This window comes from Colius striatus, chromosome 4, assembly GCF_028858725.1.
Source record: "Colius striatus isolate bColStr4 chromosome 4, bColStr4.1.hap1, whole genome shotgun sequence".
Taxonomy (NCBI): Eukaryota; Metazoa; Chordata; class Aves; order Coliiformes; family Coliidae; genus Colius; species Colius striatus.
Window position 1 is genome coordinate 22,915,583 of NC_084762.1, and position 24,997 is coordinate 22,940,579.

The window sequence follows — 24,997 nt, forward strand, 5'->3', positions numbered from 1 at the left end:
GTTTCAGCCACGGTTCCTGATAGGAAACCTAACAAGAAGCCTCATGGAAAGAAACTCCCTTTACAGGATGCCCTGCAGGCTAAGAGTGATTACAGCCTAACAGGATCATATGCCATCATAGGGTAAGTAATTTTGCAACAAAGCAGAAAGAAACTTATGATTGTGTAGAATATTATGGCATATTTTAAGGGCATTGTGGCTAAAAGAAAAACTTACAAAATGTTTAGGGGACAAGACACAGGAGATGAAAGAGGGGGGATACTGTTGATCAGTAGTTTTCTATCTTAATTAACAGATTTCCTGAACTTCACTTCACTTTTGAGCAGTCTAAATCTAGCCCATACATAACCGCACCAGTTTAGTACCGCTGAAAATTTAGGTAACTCCTGGAAGCAGAAGTTGTGGGGTAATCACTCAATTCAGACTCTTAATAGCACTATGCAGAACTATGCAGGCTTATTTTGCTGACTTATTAGCCTGTGTCAAGTATGTTGTCTTGTAAACGTTATGCCTCACTTGCAATTTTCTGAAGAAAGGAGAAAATGAGATGAAAGGAAAAAAGTAATCATTTCTAGAAAACCCACAAGAGGAGTAAGACAACAGATCTCAGTAGTATTAGCTTCGGTGTTTATTCTAAGTTTGTTTTAAACACTAGGTTTAGACTAGAAATAATATGTATTTGTAGCATAAAAGGTGACTAATATATTACTTTTTCATCTGAATATGTTAAAATTGATATGACAGCTCAGAATTATAGTGAGCAATAACTTATTTTGAATATTGAGCTTATTAAAATGTATCCTGTGTTGCCTTTCCACACACAATATCCTACTTCAGCATTTAACAAAATGAATGTCGTCTTTCTGAGTGAGATCAAGGAACTGGTGAGAGAATTAATTGTGACAGCTATGTTGTAGATGAAAGACAGTGTCACAAGAATTGTCACACCTCTTCTTCACGTGCTAGCAGAGGCTGGAACACCTTGACTGAAGTCCTCTTATTTACAGAAAGCCAGTGATTAACATTTTCTGTAGTTCTCTTATTGTTCTTCTCATTTTGCATTCAAATGCAACTTAATATTTTACTAATGCTGATATATTAAAAATTAAATAAAGAGAAACAAAAAGCTTCAAAATCCAGATTTTTTTCATATGCTTATTTTCTCTCAGACTTGAAGAAGACACTATAGTTGAAATCCAAAGAACTGACTAGCTGACAGCAATTATACTAACCTAAGCTTGGAGAAGAGTGATTTTTCCATAGAGACACAAGCTTATAGTTTCTAATGGTCCTATTATTGACAAAAAGAAAAAAAGTACTTGTAAAATGAGTACTGTAACAGGAAGCTTTTGAACTCCATGATGACACCTGCAAATCTAAGCCAGGCACTTTGAATCATACAAAACTATCCAGGTGAAGAGTCTACTCAACTCATACACAACTGGTTTGACCAAAGCTAGAATCCTCAATAAACAATATCAGGAAAAACTAATGTAAATACAACATTTTACATTTCATTATATTTTGTAGTGTTTATTATTCTTCATGCTAAAATGGCCACACTGCTCACATCAACCATCTCATTCAAAGGAAAGAAGACGGCAGTGAGCCACACAAATATGCCTTTAGGCACTTGGACTTCAGTCCTTTACTTCATATGGTGCTTTCTTTATTCAAGAAAACATACAGTTAGTGTCTTATATGATATTTTAAGGTAAGATATTCTCAGTCCCTCCTATCAAAATTTTTCTGTTTCACATTAAACATTTAAAGAGCCACTGGTTTTGAGAAAAAACAAAGTTCAATGACTTTTTAAAGTCAATGCTTAGGTCATGGAACTAGAGGATAGACTTCTGAATGCTACAGTCATAGTTGACCAAGTCTTGATTTCCAAGTAAAACGCTACTTTCTCACACAACAGGAGCCATCTTCTGCGATCATATTGCAGGACTTACACATCACGAGTGCCATGTCTCAGGTAATACTTTTAAAAGAGCCTTCAAAATAATCTGTATGCTCTCTGATTTCATCTTATTATTTAACTGTAGGGAACATTGCATACTGTACAGTTGGTATTAGGAAGCACACTTGGATATCTCCTTATTTGGAGATAACTTATAATATCATCTTGGGCAAAGACACTAAAAGTTAGCACTGACAGATTTAAAAAATAAATTCAAGATTCAAATATTACCAAAGAAAAGTTATTGGCAAAACTGAAATAAGAAATATGTGTTTTCCACCAGGCCATGCCACTACTTCAGTTGGTCACAATCACATAACATGTCATAAACATATGACTCAAGAAGGAGTAAGGAGAATATTTTTTGTTACTGAATTCAATACACTTCAAACAGGTCCTGAAGTCTGAACCTAATATCAAACTAATTAAATTACTAATGACGGATTTGCCATTGCAGTGCCTCTGCTACAGACTCATCACTCATTGGTGATTCTCTTCCATGGATCCTGCTCTATATGCCAAAGTGTTTCTCTGGGTTGTCTCTGCCTTCCCCTATCCAATCTTAATTTACAGGCAAAGCCTTACTATCGAAGAAAATTAAGGACCTCGATCTTTCATTCATACCTGTAAGATAGATACTCACATCAGACATAATTTCCAAGCAGTGCTGGTGCTGATATTTCTGTCCTCGCAGAGCTTTTAAGTATCTTAGGTACAGTCTTTTTTGTCTGTTTAAAGCAATTATCACTAGTACTTGAGTAAAATACAAATCTTTGCAAAGGTAAAGAGTATATCAATATACAGTGGTGTGGTGTAATGCAACTGAAAAGTAACATGTTCTTCGAGTAGGGACAGGCATGCTCACATACTGGCTGCACTTTGTTAGATGTGGCATTGTTAGATGGTGGCCTCAAATGACAATATCTTTCTTAACTGCAGAGAAAAGTATTTTCTGACGTTTGTTATGTCAGTATTGTGTTCTGCTAATTCTGTGGTTCAACAGGGTATTTAAGAGATTAAGAGAAACTATAAATATGTTCTGATGAGATGATAGAAAACAAATGTTATTACTTCTAATCTATTACTTCTAATCCTCCTTGTTAGCTGAATAGGTTTGCATGGTATAATCATATGCAACAAAAAGCCATCTGATACTAATGGAAAATAATTGGCACAAATATCAAATAAGTGCAGGCATGTCCCAGCTAATGCAAAAAAAAAAAGAAATTGAGATGGTATTTGAACCAGTGCTCGAAGAACATCTGCTTGAGACTAACACTTCTTCTGCAGGTTACCTCTGTTACCACAGAGATCTTTCCTTTAAATGCTTACTGTGCTCAACTTTTTTTCTTATTGATTGCATTACATTTTCCAATGTACTATTTCGGTAACCAGATCTTTGTTTCCTTGCTTTCACATCAGGAAGTAAACCACATCTGACAGTTATCAGATCTGAAACATTTCACGCTCATTTTATGAATGGTCTATACTTAAGAGACACAGAAAACATATGAGCTAAAGGACAATCATGGTCTTCTATCTGCATGTAATTTGGGAAGGAAAGCTCTCAAGGAAAATTGACAGAAAATATTCAAAATTAATAAAAAGAATAACAGACAATTAAAATATGAAAATACATGCCATATACTTTCAAAAAGGATCTCTAAGACCAAAAATACTCACAATTTAAGTCTGAGTACTGTGATTATCTAAGTAAAAAAATGGCATAGAGACAAAGAAGTAATTAGAATAAATATATATATAAATCAATTCCAGGTTTCAGGACATAGGCTAATTTTAGTAAGACTTAATGAAGGTTTAATGTCTATGGGCACACAACTGTTTCTATGAGAATGGTCATCCCTCCCTGCCCTCAGTCTGTTTGTCCAAGACCAGCACAGGATGACATGCCACAAGGGCAGGATCTAGAAGCTGGAACATTGAAAGTTCCATTTGAACTTAAAGATAAATTTCTTTACTGTAAGGGTAATGGAGCACTGGTATACAGGCTGCCCAGGGAGGCTGTGGAATCTGCTCTGGAGGTTTTCAAAACCCACCTGGATGCATTCCTGTGCAACCTGATCTAAGTGGATTTGCTTTACCAAGGAGTTAGACTAGACGATCTTTAGAGGCCACTTCCAACCCCTACCATTTTGTGATTCTGCGATTCTCTGATTTACCAATAAAATGAAAATCACACTGATAAACTTGTTCAAAGTTGGGTTTTGTGCGACTCTGTGGTCATGAATGCCACTTACAATCAGTGCAGACTGAGTGGGCAAAGCATCAAAGTCTTGAGACAGGCACTTAATGCAGTGACAGCCAGGTGTCCTAACTTGAATGAGACCTACTGTTGTCTTTGCCAGCATTGCAGGTCCCACTCCCTCAGTCTTGTAACAGTCATGTACATATTTGACTAGTACTTGAAGCTGATGTACCAGGTGCTGGTGACAAGATGCTAGCTGCAGGCACAGCCTCTGAGGGGAGTTGCTGGTGCTGCCCCGTGCCAGACACAGACAGTTCCAGCTGGCTCCATCAGCCCCTCTGCAGGGCATGGCTGAACCCCTCAGCCTGGGAAGACTGGGAAGGAAATGATGGGCAGAGAGAGAAGGCAGGAACAAAAAGAGGGAGAAACAGCAGAGGGAACATCAAGGTCAGAGAAGGAGGAGGTGCTCCGTGCTGGAGCGGAGGTCTATGTTGCAGTCCATGGTGGACCTGTGCAAGAGCAGGTGTGTGTTCCTGAAGAAAGTGCAGCCTGCGGAGACTCCATGCTGGAGCAGGGGGAAAGTTTGAAGGGAAGAAGCAGCAGAGAGAAGTGCCTATGTATCAGCCACTCTTCTCATCCCTCCTTGTGCTGCCTGGGGAGGGACAGAGGAGCCTGAAGCCAATGACTGAAGCTCAGTTTGGGAGAGGGGGTTGGGATGCTGTGGCTTTGATGTTTGTTTTTGTTTCTTACAACCTAAATCTATTTTAATTGGCAATAAATTAAATTAAATTTCCACAAGAAGAGTCTACTTTGTCTATGACAGTACTTGGTAAATGATCTCTTTGCCGTTATATCAACTCACAAGCTTTCTCATCCGATTTTCTTCCACCATCCTGTTGAAGAGGTAGAGCAAGCAACTAGATGGCTGTCTTGGTCTATAGCCAAGGCTAATCCACCACACAGTTCATCTGTCAGGGTCAGTCAGGCCCAAAAACTTAACTTCTTTTTCAGTGTGCTTTTAAAGGAGAGGTATTTGGTGATTTTAATCCCTGCAATTATATGCTGGTGTGTGTACACACAGAGACACGCACATTAAGTACATACATTCAGCAAGGGAATCCAAAATGTACCCCTTAAGAAAAAAGTGGGAAAAACCCACACTGGTAAAAACATACCACAGATCCAGTGGAGATTAGGACAATAAATCTTGATTTCTGTCATTATAATGTTAAACCCCAAATATTAATACTTTTTTACTTGAGAATTTCAGGCTTTTTCATCTAGAAATAAAGCATTTAGTTATGGGTCATACCGCAATTGGACGTGCAACCGAAACATAACAAGAGTGTTGCTGTGATTAAAGCTGCAGAACAATACTTGGATTTTGAAATGAAGAAAGGAATCTTACAGAGAGGACAGGAGAAATAGAAATCTACTGCCATTTTTGTTCACTGTCCTAATCCATCAGTTTACAGAACTATGTCCATGTTTGTGAAGGCATGATAGCACTGCATCAACTATGGTCACAACTTACTGAAAGGCTTCTTAGCAGCATAGCTTCTACACTACAGCAGCTGAACTCATAAAGACATAGATGTATATATAGCTCCTCTTCAAGCTATTTAGATTAGAACATGACATCTCACAAGTCAACAGAAAAGCAATACTATGTCTCTACTTCTGGAAAATATTTACAGTACATAAAGGACATAGGAAAAACAGCATTGAAAGTACACATTTGACATTATTCAAGTATCATGACACCTCAGTTCTGACTTGGGATATTTTATTAGCCATCACTTTAAATGCAGAAAAGTATGTTTGTATTCCTCCTAAGCTACACTACAAATAAAGCCCCAAGACAGTGTATGTCTTAGCACTTCTTGATATCATCTCATTGACACCTTTTTTTTCCTATGAGAAAAAGGCTGGCTTTTCCTTGAAGGATTTTTTTTTTCAGATTTGCTTATTCAACAGCAGTACTTTGCCTCCATCATTTTAGTCTTATGCCAATAACGAACAGCAGGTAAGTATGACATTATATGAGAAGTGAATTTTGCTCTTAACAACATATACAGGGCCTCACTCCAAGGATTTCAAATATTTCAAAATGCTGTAGCATTATATCTCAGATTAATTCCTGAGCAGTGGCAGCATCCCTGCCTTACTGGAGAGACAACGGAAATGCACATTAATAATATTTTCTTAAAAACCTGTCTTGGTTAATTACAAGCCTCACAAGAGAAGAGGGAGAAATTATAAAATCTTGCTTCCTCTGTTCCTTATTTTAACTTCCAGGCCACCTTTCCTAATTGTTTTACTGCACAGTGATGTAATTTTCTTTCACGTGTGCATATTTTTGTTTTTTTTAATTAAAGATGTCTCTCAGTTTTCTCTATGGGAGCTTGTGGAAAAGTATAGAGAAGTGAGGACTAACTTACAAATATCCAGACAGTTTTACTCTAGACTATAGGTCAAATTCAAATTACTTTTTTTTTCTTACATCTCCTGAAATATCTTGTTCTAGATGGAGTTATACATTGGATCTATTGAGAATAACTGAAAGGATGACAATAATACTTTTTAATTATATTGTGAAATGCTGAAAGGTTTGCCTAAATAACAAATTAAATTCTCCAATTCTGTAAATTATTAGGTACAGTAATAGGCATTACAATGACATCTGTACTATTCAATAGCAAAATCAGAATTTTACTATAAAATTTTTATATCTTAAATTAAATTGTAATAGTGAAACTTTCTCTAAGCTCAGAAAATGTTTTTATACAATTCGTAAACATATACACAGTCTCCCAAATTAAAGCATTCATAAGATGAATCACATCCTGTAAGCACAATAGCAAAAATTTTTGAAAAGATAGTCAAACAACAGTAATGCAAACCTCTTAGACGATCCACTTTCATGGGGGAAAGTGAGTATCAGTGTAGGTACAGAAAGACACTGCACTGGCATTTTCTAGTCTTCAGATAAATGAGAAAATTTTACACTAAGTTGACATGAATAAAACAATGTTCTTGGAAGCCCAAGTGTGCAAGCTTTTCTCATTTAACTGGTACTCTGCAAAAAGAGACTGACTTGGCAAAATGAGAATACATTATTTAAAAGACACCATCAGCTACTAGATTACATTTGCTTGAATACCTACCAAAAGCTGTCCAGCAAAGCAGATAAACAAAATGAAGGAAAGCAAGAGGAATGCAACCCCAAATGAAATTCCAAGAATAGATGTTCTGTAAGAAATGGAAAACATGTATTAACTTATCTGTTACATATTTGCAGCATGACCTCTCTTTGTGTATGACGATACAAAAAGTGACCATGTGCAAGTTGTAACTTTCAAACATCAACACCATGGAAAAACAACTCCCATCCTTACCAGAATAACATACCTTTTTCCTGCCATTTTCTCAGCCTGAACTGGCTTTACCTCTTTGCAAAGTTACTAACATGAGAAGATAATAATTTCCACAGAAATAATTTAAATGAGAGAGTGCATTAACAGCAGCAATGTTTAACATTGGCTTTACATTAGAAAGACCATATTAAAGACGATGCTTATTTGATTTTTTATGCTGTTAATTTCATAATATTTTAAGAGTCTAAATGATATAAAATATAGATTTATTGGTAGAGTTCCAACCCAACAAGAAGAAAATCAATAGCACAGGAAAGTGATGTGCAGTTTTCAGTCTCTTGAAGCTGCACCTATGATATCTGTGATGTTACAGTCTCTCAGTCAACAAGGGCCCTAATACAGTGACTGCTATTTCAAGAATGGATAAGGATTCAACACCTCTTAAGGCTCCATTTTGTATCAAATTTGATTTGCTGGCCAGTAGATTCTGAAGTATCAAAAGATGGGACAGGAAGGAAAACTAAACATCATGTAGAAAAGAAACAACAACAAACTTTAAATGAAAAAAACTGAGTAATCTATACTTTTCCTGAAATCATTCTTAGAATCATAGAAAAGAATCATTATGGTTGGAATAGATCTATTAGATCTAATACTGCCAGGCTCATCACTAAACCATCTCCCTCACCACCCCATCTATGCATCTTTGAAATATCTCCAGGGTTGGTGATTCCACCAATGCCCCGGGCAGCCCATTCCAATGCTTAATAATCCCCTCAGTGAAAAAGTTCCTCCTAATGACCAATCTAAACCTCCCCTGCCTCAAGTGGAACCCATTTCTTCTTGTCCTATCATTCATTACTGAAGAGATTGACCCTCACCTCACTACAGGTCCCTTTCAGGTAGGTATAGACAGTGATCCTATCTCCTCTCAGCCTCATCTCTAAGCTAAACATCCCCAGCTCCCTCAGCCACTTCTCATAAGACACGTGCTCCAGACCCTTCACCAGCTTCACTACTTGTCTTTGGACACACTCCAGCACCTCACTGTCCTTGCAGAGAGAGGCCCAGAACTGAACACAGTATTTGAGGTGCAGCTTCACCAGCACTGAGTAGTAGGACACAATCACTTCCCTGGTCCTGCTGGTCACACTATTTCTGATACAAGCCAGGATGCCATTGGCCTGAATATGCTGGCTGTCCTGTTGCTAGCTACTATAGAAAAAAAGGGATGTCCCAACTTCCTGACACCCACCCTTTAGATGTTTGTAAATGTTAATAAGATCACCCCTCAGTCTCCTCTTCCCCAGATTAAAGAGCCACAGTACCCACAGCCTTTCCTCATATGAAAGATGTTCCATACCCCTGATCATCTTGGTGGCCCTGCGCTGGACTCTCTCCAGAAGTTTTCTGTCCCTCTTGAGCTGAGGAGCCTTGAACTGGACACAGTACTCCAGATGAGGCCTCACCAGGGCACAATAGAGGGTGAATAGAACCTCCCTTGACCTGCTGGCTACACTCTTCTTAATGCATCCCAGGATGACATTGGCCTTCTTGGCCACGAAGGCACATTGCTGGCTCAAGTATTTATCATATTTTGGATGATGGGAATAGCTGATCAATCAACTCACAATTCACAAGATACATTAATCTTGAAATAACGTTTCTTTAGAATTTACTTGAAAATCATTATTTCTTATGAATACATATTCTCCAAGAACTTCTCATCAAGACTGCAATAACAAGCTGTACATCAGAATAAGAAAAACTACAGTGTTAGCTCTTAGGACTTTGAAACCTAGCAAGCAATAGAAGTGTTGAAAGAAGAATAATAATGTAATTAGCAGGCTTACTTTTTATATATGCTTAAACACTTCCAGTCATATATGTCCTTCAGTAATACTCAAGTAACTGTTCCTGCATTTCAAACTACTGCTATTCTTTATCTGATACGAAGGACACAAATCTGCAAACCTTAAGAAATTACTAAACACATGAAAAGCATTATGAGTCAAGTTTGGTGTGAAGAACTTCACAGGTCTGTGAGAGAAACCGATGAGCAAGGGAAATAATATTAACATGTCATAAGGACAGCCTATGTGAGGAGCACTTAATCAGGCAGTAGGCAAGAACAAAAGGTCTTTGTAGCTGTTTTACATAATCAATGGTGTTACTAAGGTGGCAAAAGAAAAAGAATTACATAGCAAGGTGAACAAGGTTCTGATTATGAGGACAAAGAAAAAAGGACCGAGGATAAGGAATAGCAGAAGTGGTAAGTTAGAGTCCATATCTGAATGGTAAATACAGAGAAATAAAAGTTATATTTTTACTCCCCACATGCTTTTCTTTTCTGAAAACTGCAGGATTTCTGTTTTAGTTAGGCTAAGCTGAAACAGTTTCATGCTGCTCCTAAAAAGAAAGAAGTGGGATGAAAATGCTATAACGGGAAGGAAAATACTAAAAATGAAATGCCAGCATAAAGAAGTCTCATTTGAGGCAATGACCACAATAAAGCTGTAATATGCATTTTTTTTTTTTGTGACCAGAACATTCCAAAACCAGGACAGATTTTTACCTTAACAAATCTGTCCTTTATTGTGTAGAGTCAAGAAACACATTTCATTGACAGGTTTGTGCAAATCATTTTGTCAGAAGAGCACCTGGGATCCCATAAGCCATACAATAGTCTACCTTCCTCTTCCTATGCTTCAAGGAGTGACCTAAATTCTTAAAGGTCTGCTCTCTGCCATGGTGGCCCATCAAGCAACTCTGACAGGACAAACCTAGATAATAACTGCTTGTCAGTTCTGTAAAGAAGGAGAGTTTAAAATCGAGGAAACAGCATGAGAACTTCCCAAGCTTCAGATAGTTACAAATCTAATTAAATTTATAATCTTGGCCATCCTTTTAATATTTTTCTCGTTTCATCGGTAAACATGTCTTTTTAATAATTAATTTTTCATTATCATAATTCATAATATTCATCTGATGATGGTATGAGATTGGAAAAAATGTATTTGTGCATATTTAGTTCTTGTTGGTAACATTTTAATTGAAAAAAAAATTGTGAAGAGAAAGATACTGAAAAATGGAGACAAGAATGTATTGTTTTTAAGTAAAAAATATGTGACTTACAGCACATATCCCTTAACAGGACGTTGAGAATTTCCTTAGCTTGTCAGATAATTAACATTCATGTTTTTAACTATTTGATTGCAAATTCTCTTGAGATGATAAAATCATAATAAAGTAATTACAAATGTCAATTACACAAGGCGATACAGAATGCTGACTTTTTTGATATTTAATAGAAGTTATTTATTTCTTAACTGATGCTTTCACTAAGCTATTGATGGATTCAATGGGTCTGTATACTAACTGTATGGTAGTTTCAATGTTAAGAAAAATCCAGATACAGCAGAAAAATAGCCAGCAATGGTGGTTTCCCTTTGTTTGTACTGTTTTATAGTTTACATGTCTGCTTTCAGACAAGTTTTGAAGCATCACCTTTTCTAAAAAAAATCAGCTGTGTCTGACTGGGAATACTATGTTAAGGCCTCCTAACCACCTTCCATGGGTAGAACAAGATGATTGTCAGTTTGACATGACTTAGGACAAAAGGTTTCTTCAACATGGCAGCCTCAGAGAATACTCACAAACATATCCTTTGCTTGAATAACACAAGAAGTAGCTCTTGATCAATAGGAACATATTTTAATCACTTCAGTAATTTGCATTTCAAAAAACACCACTACATGTTATTTGACTGTTTCCTTAACTAAAGAATGTAGAGTTGTCATGAATTGGTAAGACAAGAATGCCAGAGAGCCACTGAAGGCCTCTTCCGAGGAAGTGTAATCAAGATTTTCTGTCATTTGAATGTCACAATAAAGACCTACCCCTTACGATACATTTCACTCCAAAATATTATTTACTTGATTATATTTATATTTACACTTTGTATAATGTTTATTATGAAAAAAACACATCACTTTTTTGACCTTGGGAAAATGAAGCCATTAATAAATTATTTCTGCCTTGAAATAAATGCCTCATGATCTTGGAGATATTAATTGCTGGATGTTATTCACCATCAAATATATAGAAATCTACTTGAAAGCAGTAGGTGGTGTGCATGCACAGGAAGCAATGATGCTACACTGCTGCAAAACCAGATTAATAGAATACTGAATCAATAAAACCCAATGACAGACATAAATTATGTCATGTCTTCATTAGATCACCATTTAAAATTCCAGTAGAATTTTTGTAAGAAAACAAAAAGGTTAGATAGAATTTTAGACTAAAGTACAATTTTTTTTTCCCTGGAAGTACACAACATATGCAGCACTGGAGTATGTTCAATTTAAACCATATTTGTGATGATTGTATACATTTCAACTTTTTTAAAAAATTTGCAGTACTCCCAGTTTTACAGCAAAGATGCAGACACCTGTATAATACCTTGCCATTCTATGTTCCATTTTTGCATTTCTTAAATTAATCTACAGATTCCTTGAAGTAGGATACCATTTGTGTCGGTAATATCTGATATTACACTCTTGCTTTTACAATCTAACATGCAGCCCTACAAAAAGACCAAAAGATAATTTACATTTTGTTAATGAAAATGATAAATCATATGTATGTTTTGCTTTGATGATAGAAAAAGATAATGTAATATCATAACATGCTTTTACAAGTTGGTTGACACTTTCTTTAGTTGAATACAACTCCTTAGATTTCACGAATTTCAAGTATCTGATACATTTAATGAGGTACATAATTGCTTAAAATGGATGAAGCTAAATGAGCATCTTGCTACATATATATGAGGTGATAAATTTAGATTCATTTTCATGGCTGAAATCAAAACATAAAACCAGATTCATAAATCACACTGCTGGAAGGGAATAGATCCAAGTTTGGGTTTTGTCACAAACCACATATTTCACTGAATTAACTGATGTATTGATGTACACAGTATTACAAGTATAAACTTGTAAACTATATCCACTATGAAAAATTACCATTAAAATTTGTCACGAGTCTTAATTTTCTATTTTGCAGTATTAATGCCTAAAGCCAGATTGTGTGGGACACTGCCAAGCTCTTGGAAGAGTGTCCCTTTGTGGCTTGTGTCTCTATGTTAGAAACTAGTTGAGAAACACTTTTCAAAGAAAATTCTGTAACATCTGAATAGAAATCCATAAAACTTTTTACATGTTATATAACCAGTCTGCAGTATGGAAGTCAATTTATAATGACCTAACTATTCCTCCTGACTTTGAATTAAAATGCAAGTACTACAGCACAAAACCAACCAATCAACTGTAGAAATACTATTCCTGAAAGCACTCCAAAGCAGAAAAGATTCTGAGTGAAGAAATATTGAAATATTGAATTGTCTTCCAGTTTTTTCAGCCTTTCCAGACCATGCACTGATAGAAAGACAGCTGATTTATATGCACAGATCTAAACTAGTTAATAATATACAAATTCAGATAAAAATAATTGCTACAGCAATTGATTATAATGTTTTAAAATAAGTTTTAAAGAGACATTTTATTAATAGTAATGTTGTTTGCATGCTGAAGCAAGGCATACTATCAACAGTAATATTACAGTCCAAATTCTGCAATTCATTTTGTCCCACTTCAACATCCAGTTGTCATACTTATTGACATGTAATTCTAGTTGCAAATTTATAGCTTGTATTACTTTTTGTTTAACCATACAAATTTCATTCCTGACATCTTCACACATTTTAAATGCAGAGAGAAAAACTAAAATAAATGAAGAATTCATACTAATGCTTGGCGTCACTCAACAGTACTTAAAATTACAAACAAGCACAACTCTGAAAACGGACCAAAATCCTCAGTTTTCTCTGTTCAATTTCCATGGAATGACCTCTGTAATATGACAATTCCAAAGTTTTTACTTTTTTTTTTTTTTACATTAATGAACAAATATACATACAAAATGAGTACACATTAAGTACCACTTACTTTGGCAACACCAGAATCTGCACAACAAAAATGCAGAAGAAGATGAGACAGGCACAAGTTACATAATATTTAAATGCAGGCAGAGTAGTTGCTCGATACTACAAGAAAAAAAAACAAATGTTAATACCACAGTTTCCAAAGCAGATAAAAAAATCACTCAACTGAAATTCCAGCTTAAAGATGCAGATATGCATACGTAGCATTTAGCAATAGTAAATTTCCTGTCAATGACTTTCACATCTACTCACATACAGCTAGGGTTTATCAGGCATAGTACTGAATCGTTTTACCTCTTGAAGAACAGCTTAAGTAGCCATGTCAAATGTTTTTTGTCTTGTTCCTCCCTAGAACAGGACTATCCCAAATTTATCATAAAATGTTAAATTAAAAAAAAAAACAATGAGAGCATTTTAAAAATGTTTTTAGGACTGGCCAATCATTCTTAGCTGGTTGCATGTTTCTTAGTCATTAATTCCCCAAAGTGATTTTCAAATATTAATTAATACTGAATGGGCTGAAACCGAAAAAAAATTTAACAGTCATTTAGACCAGAAATTTCCAAGTGTATAAAGCAGCAAAGTGTCAACTGTGCTACAGATGTGTATAAACTTTCTATTTCTAACAGCATAGCTAGCATTCATATTAGTATCTAATGGGGCTATATTATTACTTCAATTAGAATGTTCTGTGTCTGTGTTAAAAGACCTCATATATTCTCTACTAATACTAAACACTTGTAATTCTGAGAGCTGATTTGATCTGTTTTGTCATTAAAAAAAAAAAAAGAATATCTGCTTAGAGATACAAAAATTAAGCAATGAACTATTGCAGACTTGTTATGCTATTTAAGATAGGCATGTCTAGACTGAAACCAATTCAGTATTCAAAGGTAAATGACCCAAGTATTTGGCCTATTAAAGTTACCTACCCTGTCAAAGATTTTTTCAAAGGGCAAGAGTTTAAGATTTGACTATTAAAGATTATTTTCACAAAATGCTAAAACCCAAACTTCATAAAATGCGAAGTGCATGAGCTGTGCTTTCTAACTGCAAGCACAGAGCTGTGTCTTGTTCTTAATGCTAGTTCTTAATGCTAAGTTATTGAAACTGGCACACCAAACTTTATATCAACATATATTGAAATTGAGTTTAGCAACCCAATAGCTTTTTTTTCAATTTTGAACTGTATAACAAACTAAAAGGAATTGTTACCAGTATATAACTGAATTTCAAGGTACAAATATGACTTTGCTCAAGGGATATGTTTGCAACAAATTTTGTTCTTCCAGCTATTAACATGTTTGTTGTTTCTTAATTGTCTTGTTCAACAATTTTAGACCTTCAGCTGTTTTTAACACCTCAGAAAATTCTAAATCATTTGTAAATTAATTTCTTTATTTCACACTTCTCCAGATATTTTTCAATGATTTGAGGTAACTGATTTCTTAGGTGAAATAATAATTTTGCTTTATTACTTTGCTTTACTACAAGGGCCTGTAAGGCTCCCATTTCAATCAAAAGCAGGCTTCTTACTGAGTTCTTTAAAGTTAAGATTGGACTGGTGAGTAAGACATTGAAGAAAGAAAGTAAAAAGCTGGGTCTGAAAAGAACAATTAGTTCTTTGCCATTCCATAGCATTCTGTAATCTAAGAGATTAGACTTCTACAGGAAGTATCTACATTGCCAAATAACTCAGTCCCTTTATCCCAAGTCCTGACTGCCCAATTGTCCAAAGTGCATATTATTATCGTTTTCTCTCATGTTCTTTTTCAGAATTAATTAGTTACTACCACCCACATTAAAATCTGAATGTGCAACTAGGCACACCTCTGATCACTATACCCCTTAAACACTACGGATGAGACCACACCAGGTCCAGCTTCTTCTCTTTTATGACATGTTGTAAACAGTCTCAACAAAACTTTTTCCACTTGAACATGTTGCCAAGGTCATACAACAGATACTGTTGGCAGCTGGCCATAAGAACACTCATCCTCTGAGCTGCAAAAGAACCTGAAAATTATTTCAGATGGTTTGAACTGAAAAATATCCATTAAGTAAATCGTATTTGACCACCACATGGTTCCCAGAGGATACCTGCACCTATGCTGTACAGTATGAATACAGTATATTAATACTTCCTCTGCCCAATTCTCATCAGGTTCACTAATTTATATAGTCAGTATTTAAAGGTTACAGAATCACAGTATCCTACCTCTTACTTCCTTGAAAGACATCATAACTGTTCAGCTATTAGTTGCCCTATCATATGAGAAAGCAGAAAGAGGCAACTCTCCAGTCTTCGTCCTGAAGCTGTGGCAGTATGTAGAAATACATTCAAGCTCTACAAGGCTATAATCCAAGTAAAAGGTCTGACTTTCCAGGTCAAACTCCAAATAAGGGATTCCAAATAAAAGACTGAAAACAATGTCATTTACTCCACCTGTACATACATGTCTCAAATGTGGTTTATCACACATATTAGTCGGAGGAACGTTTAGTGTGTTGTATCCAAGACAGCTAGGCATTTTCCTGAGGAAACATTTATAGTGTTGTTTCCTTGGAACATCTGTGAGCATCAAGTGCATATGGAGAAAACCAACAAGCAATTGAAATTACAAGACTATAGGTAGACATGACAAACGAAAAAAAAAAAAAAATCAGTGGAGTTTGATAAATGCCTTTCAAGGATGTGACAGAACTTAGAAATTCTTTGCTCCAGTCCAAACTTGGACTATCAAACCTCCTCCCACTTCTGCAAGACCAGGAAAATTTCAAGAAATTCAAGTCAACTGCAGAGTAAACAAACAGGAAAACAGTCTCAGACTTTATATTCATAAAATGTCTTCCACACATGAGATCAAATATTATTGTAAGGTTTGAGGATTTCTCTCTGCAGGAGAGGTGCTGTGGCCACGGCTCAGTGTTACAAGGTATACAAGCCTCACTTAGGATGAGGCAAAGAAGGAAATAACCATGAATTAGCAGTGAAAATAACTTACTTCTTTTTCCAGAGTCTTATTATAGAAAAGCAATGATATTCTTTGAATGTCTTCGGATTTAAGCCACTGCCTAGAAGAGGAAAGGATCATTATAATTAACATAAGAATAAAGTAGTAATATCTTTTTACAGTAAACAAGAAAATAATTCTGAATAAAGCAAGTTGTTCTGCATTGCAATGTATATGGTGAATGGCACTGACAGTAAAGGTGGAAACTACAAATCTTATCTCCCTTTCGACTTCTATTGCTAATGTACACATGAAACAAAAGCTCAGAAGAACTATTTTTTTGTGGATCATTCCTAAGGACAATGAAGGAGAGATTTATATAGTATAATGCTGACACTAATATTCTACTCATGTCCAAAATACTGTAGAATATCCAGTGCACAGAAGAGAACCTGAGATAAAAATAGTTCTTCAATTACATGTTACAGACTCCTATTCTGAACAACAACAAAAAAAACCATTATTAAAAGGAGTTCTTTGAACTGTAGTAATTTCTTGACTATTACCCTGTACTCTAGAGGTAGATTTCAATCTTTTTACTGATATGAAAAACTTCTCTGCTTAAATAAGAGAAATAAAAATAGACTAATACAAAATAGACTAAGTACTCATATTGAATGATAAATCTATTTTAAAATAAGTGAATCTTGACAAAAGCTTGATATAACTTTTACAGAATTAAATGTTATAATATGAAAGTTTTCATTTATTTTAATAGACACTTGAAAGAAAATGTAATATTTACATTTCATGAGGGTTAGGTTGCTTGCACCTCAAAGAGACTGGAGATATTTTTAAAAAAATAATCAGACTATTTAAGCAAACAAGCAATATTTTAGCTTGAACAATAACAGCAGTACTTTTTTCCAACCTTTTCAGTAATAACTTTAAATTAGGCTGTAAGCTAGCATTGTAGCTAATGCCTTCTAAATAAAAGGAAATGTCTCAACTCACAGGCTACAAAGCAAGTAAGTAGCAGCAATGACCCAGAGTGGAATTAAGGTCCTAGCAGAATAGGAGCGGAAAGAGTAGAGTGTAAGGCATTAGCTTTGATTTGTGAAATCTAAAATATTTGTTTACTTGCCTGGGAGACTGTCCCTGTTCCTGTGCAGTCAGCTTCACTATAAAAAGAGTCTGAAAACATATTCAGTTCTAGGTACACTTAATTAAAAAATGTATTTTCCAGTTTTCTCTGCAATGGCTCACATCTGCATTTGATCATAGTTAGAATTCTGAAAATAAAGAGATATGGTAGGCTGCTGTACATCTAGCATGATTTTGTTTGGGTCCAGCTGTAATCTACCAGAGAAAACATTCAGTTGGTGGAACATTTTTGGTAAACTGGGAAAATGAATGTTTACAAATATGTAAAGGGCAGGTGTCAGGAAGATGAAGCCAGATTGTTCTTGGTGATGTCCAATGACAGGACCAGGGCCAATGGGTACAAGCTGGAACACGAGAGGTTCCAAAGAAATCCAAGGAAGAATGATGGGGCACTGGAAGGGGCTGGAACAATGGATTATGGAGTCTCCTTCTCTGGGGACTTTCAAAGGCCACCTGGATGAGTTCAACCCTTCTAACCATTAATATTCTGTGAAAATGAAGTTTTTCCATTTAGTTATTAAAACTGAACAAAAAGCAACCCTCTTCTCCAAACTGTTAAGTAATTTCCCTTTTTTTTCTTATAATATCTGACAGGTAGATTGATTTAATTACCATTACCATACTTCTAAAAAGTTTGATATGTAGATCTATTCTGAAAAGCCTAATTTCATCTCTACACACTTGATTGTGTGTGAAGTCAGTAGTGCCATTTAGAGCACATGCTGCTTCGTATTTCATGTTACAAGCTCATGTTTTCAGGAACTTTTGATTTTCCTTTAAAGTTAAGGGAAAAAATAATACTGGTTTTAGCTAGCAGGTGCTGAGAAATTTGAGATGAGTGAAACAGTAAAATAAAGACAAAGTAGTAGAGAATAAATACAGAAGAGAGAGCACAAAGTCTTATACCTTTGTCAGAGATAAGGGCTGTAAAATTCTGTCCACAGCCTGACTTCCAAATAAGCATAAAATTTACCAAAGTATTTGCAAGTACATGAGGATATGCCTCCTGGGAAGCTAGGTACCAAATCTCTGTTTAAATTCCTTTGCAATTCAAGGAACAACAGAGAGAGATGTATTCTGCCTTTAACCACAGAGGTGTGTGGTTTGATAGGGCTTTTACTGATTGACAATGTACAGCAAGGAATTTCATACAGAATATAGCAGCCATCGTGACTTAAAGGAAAAAGGAAAGAGAGTGTGTCTGCTTAACTTAGTAACCTACTTATCAAAGAGCAAATAACTTCAGTTTAGTTCCCTCTATAAATTACACATTTAGCTAGCAGATTGCCATCCATCCATCACGTTTTCCAAAGCTCCCTAACAACCAAGGTTCAGGGTAGCTAGGGCTACTCATCACCTTCCTGTGCAAGATGAGCGCTTTGCAGCCAGGAATACTTTGTTCAAGGTATGGGGAAACAAAACAAAGTATGCTGTAATACCCTAACAGTTAAGGCACTTCTCTTTATTCCTCATTCACTCTTTTAAATCTCTATTTAAATATCTTTTAATATAGTGCTGTAACAGAATCTTAATGAATTAACAGCTCATAACTTTAAAAGGAGCATTGCAACTTTGCAAGGATCACTTCCAGATAAGTGTACTACTTTGAATCATGCTATAAGGCCAGTTGGCTGCTTTTTAGATGCCACAGTTTCATTTGCATGCCAGAAGAAGGAATTAAACTCAGACACTTCAAGTTACTGATGGTGTATCCATGTGGCGCTTGGCAGTTTTGTGGAAAGACAGCAAAGCTAGCTTGTGAACCAGCAAGATAGCAGTGAGAGAGAGCACCCAGAGAAAATGCTACAGTACTTAAAAAACTTCAAGTACCATTCCAATATCTATTGCACTTATTTTACACTCTGTAAAAACAGTGATTCATTTGGACTACAACTTTATCTTGGATTAAGAAGATCCAGCATTCCCTAATTTTCCAATCACTGACTGTTAAACAATTGAACATGTAATAGCCAGAGATTCACATATTATAGTCATTTGCTTTCAACAAGAATGAGATGTGGTAAATGTGGATGAAAATGTCAGACCGTGCTGGCATATCAGAGGGGAAGAAACAATGGCTCTGGATAATGAATGTTTGAATTATTTTCATGCAATTTTCTAATTAAAAAGGTTAAAATAATTGGAATTTTCATAACACAGTTTATGTGCAATAATGCCTTTTTAAAAAATTCTGTTCATAGTCACAGACCTATTTGCCATATAATCCAAACTTTAGACATAAAAACATTTAGAAATATGTTTTCTCACAGAGTGTCTTAAAAGTTTGCTTCTTGATTCACAAAAGCAAAAGATTTAGCTTTGCCATCACTCCATTAGATTAGTTGACAGTATTATTTTCATTTTACACTGAAAAAAATGAGGTATATAAAACTTGCACAACTAAAAAGAAACTAAAAACTTACTTAAATTTGTGTTCTAAATGTAGGAAATATTTTATACTTTTTTTTCCTGACTGCTTAGCATTCATATTGATTAAATATTACTGAATTAACTTGTCATCTAGGGAATCAGCACTTTTGACATCTTATTCTCAGGTACTCAGTTGACTAATATAATTCAAGTAATTCATCCAGCAAATCAATACAGGGATAGGCAGGGAATCTTGTTTTCTAAGGTAGCATTCAGCCCCTCTGATATATAAGAGTATTCCTTATCTTTCTGCAATCGCCCATGTAATTTTTTTTTTTAATCACAGCTACACTTTTTATCCCCAATTTTCTCTGAATTTTATCAACTAATTAGAGAAGACAGGTATTCTTTAAGATGAAAAAATATACATTATGAACATACCAGTACTTAATATGCACTTATACAGACAATTTACATTTGACATCAAATGGTCATTTTTATGATCCACTTACCAGAGCAAGTGTACCTGAAGACACATAAAAACTGCCAAAATTTATATAACTGTTTTAGGAAAGTCTAGTATAATCTAAAGGTTTTGCCTATCATATGACCTACACCCTTTCATTGTATTCTTAGTATGACCCATAACTACCAACACTCTTTTCTATAAATAACTATTGAAAAATCTTTTCCTAAAGTCAAATATCTATTAATATGACTATAAGATGACAAAACTCCCCAAACATGACATATGAGCATTTAATAACTAGTTGTAATATTCAGCTCATTAAGATTCAGAGCAACAGAACTAGAGGGGGAAATTGTGATTGCAAGTAATCACAATTATTGTCCACATCTTTGAAGAGCAATTCCTTTATTTATTGATTTTTCTCTCAGTCTTATCTATTCACCAACACACCATCAATACTGTCTCCAGCTCTTCCTAGGGCACAGAAAAAATACATTCCTTCCCTAAAAATTTCAATATGCCATCAAGCCATTAAGAAATCAACTACTCAGTTGAAACAAAGAGATACTAAACTTTGATTTTAGGGAAAGTTTCTAATTCTGAGATGTTGCTGTGAAAATTGCGAAGCATCAGTTTTCATGTCACTCTGATTCCCAAGCGAGCTTTCTTGTGTCTTACTTCTTCTGCTCTCAGATGAGCTAATTCTGTAGAGTTATGGCTATGAGTGTAAAGATATGAACAGTTACAGAACAAAAAACTCCTTGCCATGATCAAGATGAGGCAAAACTTGTCACATCATAATTCACAGTTACTGTCTTATCTCTAGTAGTAGAAAATATTACTTCACAGCCTATCTTCACAATATGTAGAGCTTCCTATCTCAGTATTAACAACACCTTACTGTTTTCAGACTTGTATGTGCAAGTGGGAGTGAGGAACAGTAAACAGTACTCTCTACTGAAGATTTATGTCAAAGTTGAAGGAAGGAGATGACACAGGAGAAAACTGAGGAGAAAAACATACTTTTGAGCATTGATTCCATCAATGGCCTGGATCATCCTCTCATTCAGTTCCTCTTCAAACCTTCTTTTCTGTGACTTTGTTCTGAAAAAAACACTAGTTAATAAACATTAACTTTAAACAATGAGGTGGTAGCTGGCATAAACTTCTGAGGATTACAACAATTTTTTAACATTTATGCTGCAACAGGAGCTTCAGGCACACTGAATCTCACAGTAAGCTCTTAATAAAAAAACCCATAAGCTACATACATACAAACAAAAAAAAAATTAGCTATGGGTTAATAATGAGAGTTTAGCTATTGTGGAACACTTAACACAAAAAACCTATTGTTAAAAAAAAAAAAAAACAAACACCAAAACCAAGACAGTTCAAGAAATTCTGGTTGAAGGAAAGTCTTCTACAGTGTTATAAATTCATGAAAAAGAATGGGAATGTGCTCAAATTCATAAAATGTTCCTGTTTCTTGTAAATACTTTTAAAAATCCTTGTCAGAATTGTGTGATGAGCAACAATGTGCTAGTGCACTGAGGCATAAAAAGCATTCTCTACTGAAAGCCTGCTAACTCTTATGTTTTATTACTTTTAGTAAGAAAACTGAGCACCAAATCTGAAATGAGTTTCAAATATATGTAATCTTTCTCTATAATTTACGTAACTCAATTGTAGTGAAAAAAAAAAGAAATTTTCTTTTCACTGGACTGCACATGAACACAACAGAAGATTATCAGAATGGGTTTCTCTTTGCTAATATATATTACTACAAACATCACCAGTCCTTTCAGTAGTTGTGCTTTCCTTAAAAATGGAATTTTTCAGATATTCTCAGATTACATTGCTGTATCTCGAAAATTTAAATTCAATATTAACTTAGTAACAGTGTTTTGTAAGACTTCAAGAGTCATATATGAAATTGGACTCTTGGCTTACCAAAATCTTCTTGAGTTAGAAATTGAACCCCGTCAGAGGCAACATGAATTTTCTTCAACATGATGTTTTTGGTTTATTTCCCCAAAACTGATTACCTGTTGCAGGATTCAAATTCACATAGAAATACCATTCGTGTATTTACAGTAACTTTAAACAATCCAATTGAATTACTTCCTATTCTATGCTATAGAATTGGGGTAAGAACATGTTTACAACTTGTTTTTCACATATCGAATTATCTGCCTAGGAGAAATAACGAGACAGATGAGGAGACATCTAACACCACTTAATACTCTTGGCAGATCCCTAAGGACTTATGATGTTAAATAGATGTAATTAGATAAGAGCTAAGACTGCCACATACAGAAGCCTACAGTCAGGCTTCAAACTCCACATTTTCATATTCTAATAAAATACTAATTTTCATTGTGCTTGTCATCATTTCAGCTCTTTTCTATGTGAATGACTAACTAGCTTATCTAGAATCTTAATTATATGCCCTCCTATGGACATTAGACCCCAGTAATGGTTTCTAGAAAGTCCTTCCATAATATGGTATCAAGACACATGGTAACATTTGTACTTTGGATTTATTTTGGAATGAAATTTAGAAACACAAAAACAAGAACATCTCAGAAGCTTAAGAAATTTAATTATTTGCAAATACGACAGTCCGATGATATTTCTTTTACCATAGGGCTGGTAGAGGTCCCAATGTAAATGCTCGAAATCAGACTGTTTCTATTAATATGTATATTCAGTTAAAATTTGTTCATCTTCTGGATTTTAGCAATATTATAGGTAATTTCATAGTTCTGCAGTAACATGTGATATGTCAAGAAGACATTTACCAAACATAGAGCTGGAGAAGGAACACACAAGATGACTTGTTTGCATAACCAAAGACAACACAAACACAAAATTCTGAAGAGTCCTTTCAAACTATTTTATAGTATTTGTGATGCTACTTAGAATTTTGCAAGAAAGACAATACCTGAAGTGTTATCAGGTTCTTAAAATAAAAACGAATCATTCGAGATTTCTGGCAGTGCTAAGTTTGTTTTTTAATCAGTTGTCACTCAATCCTGTTTCAGTTTTTTACCATCCTGCCCTAGTCATTGAAGGACCAAGTAACAGAATGAAAACATAAAGCTATTGCAATTTTGCAACCATTTTGTGTTACAGGAGCACTATAGGAAGACCACAAAATATGCTTTGAGTGTTTACTACTGAAAACATATAATAGATTTTGAAATAATAAACCATAATGTAAATACAATAACAATACAATTAACAATATATATATAAAATGTCTCTTGTACTGCACATCATTAGCTGTTTTAACACAAATTACTAACAGTCCATTTCATGTTCCCTTTTCTTACTCCTCTGTGCCTCCTGTCAAACTTCCTGCATATAATATTCTCTCCACTGATAGAGTAATTGGGTTGTTAGAAGAAACAAATAGTATCCATCAACACACTTATATTGATTCTAAATAATGTGATTTGTTATCAGGAAGTGTATTTGCCATTCATAAGTAACAAGTCTGCCAAATCTGTTTCCATAGTCCTTCCTTATGCAAGAGGTATCAGCTGAAAAAATATTTCAGGTGAGAAATGGCCCTCAATATTTGAAAGCACATCTTATATACACATGAAAGCATATGAATGCATAGGTATTTGTATGGACTTTAAATGATATTAAAAAGTTAATTTACCTCTCTCTGCAACGTTGAAAATTATATTGTCCCATGGGAACATCCTAAAAAAACAAAAGAAAATACCTATGAACTATAATAAACTTTGACAACATTAAGTTGCTTTAAAAATAGCACTAAAAGCAGAGTCAAGTAAGGAGCAAAGCTTCCAACATAAATACTTTTAGCATTAGATTAAAACCATCTAAATGAAAAATTCAGCCAACAGTGAAGACTGGTTGACCTGGAGATGAACTGATCTATCATTATAAACAATAAGTAACTAATAACTAATACAACAGTCTGAAACCAAGAATGCTTTGCTTTGCTAGAAAGCCACTGCTTCAAAGTCACCACTGTTTTAATGAAGCTGAAACTCCTGTCAGCCTCATAAAAAAACCCAAGTGTATTCGAAAAAAACAGATATGTGTAGCCAAATACAAGCAACAGTCATGTTTTTTTATTGATAAGGAACAGAAGCCATCACAGCCACATTTATTTTGTGATTAATAGTGATGGCTGGGTAGTTTCTGTAATGAATAATCCACATTCTAATGTACTGTATTTATTAAACAAGATGGGTTAGGTAACTTAATCCTATGTTCTCATATGTAACAGGAACAAAACTGAATAGCAATGTTGAAAACTATTAGACTTTACTTTTATGTTTGCACTTTTTAGAAGTATAATGTAATGCAATGTAAAGCTGTGGACTGACAGTATATTACTGACAGCAGTAAAATAGTGTTAGCAAAATTAAAAAGAAGTCTTTTCAGTGTAAGAGATGCACTACAGTGCTGTGAAACTCAGGCCATCAGCCATAGCTGGTGAGTGGTTA

The 24,997-nt window shown here is 34.9% G+C and overlaps 1 protein-coding gene across 5 annotated transcripts in view; it reads right to left on the bottom strand.

Annotated features, from left to right (window-relative positions):
* ADCY2 (adenylate cyclase 2) overlaps window positions 1-24,997 on the bottom strand; it is a 200,122-nt gene that overhangs the window by 42,469 nt on the left and 132,656 nt on the right. For all 5 annotated transcript variants that reach the window (XM_061995303.1, XM_061995304.1, XM_061995306.1 and 2 more), the window contains 5 exons: window positions 24,181-24,224; window positions 21,534-21,614; window positions 16,559-16,628; window positions 13,558-13,655; window positions 7,337-7,421 (listed from right to left, as the gene is read on the bottom strand). In XM_061995303.1, coding sequence (XP_061851287.1) covers window positions 7,337-7,421; window positions 13,558-13,655; window positions 16,559-16,628; window positions 21,534-21,614; window positions 24,181-24,224 — 378 coding nt within the window. The remainder of the gene's footprint in view (window positions 1-7,336; window positions 7,422-13,557; window positions 13,656-16,558; window positions 16,629-21,533; window positions 21,615-24,180; window positions 24,225-24,997) is intronic.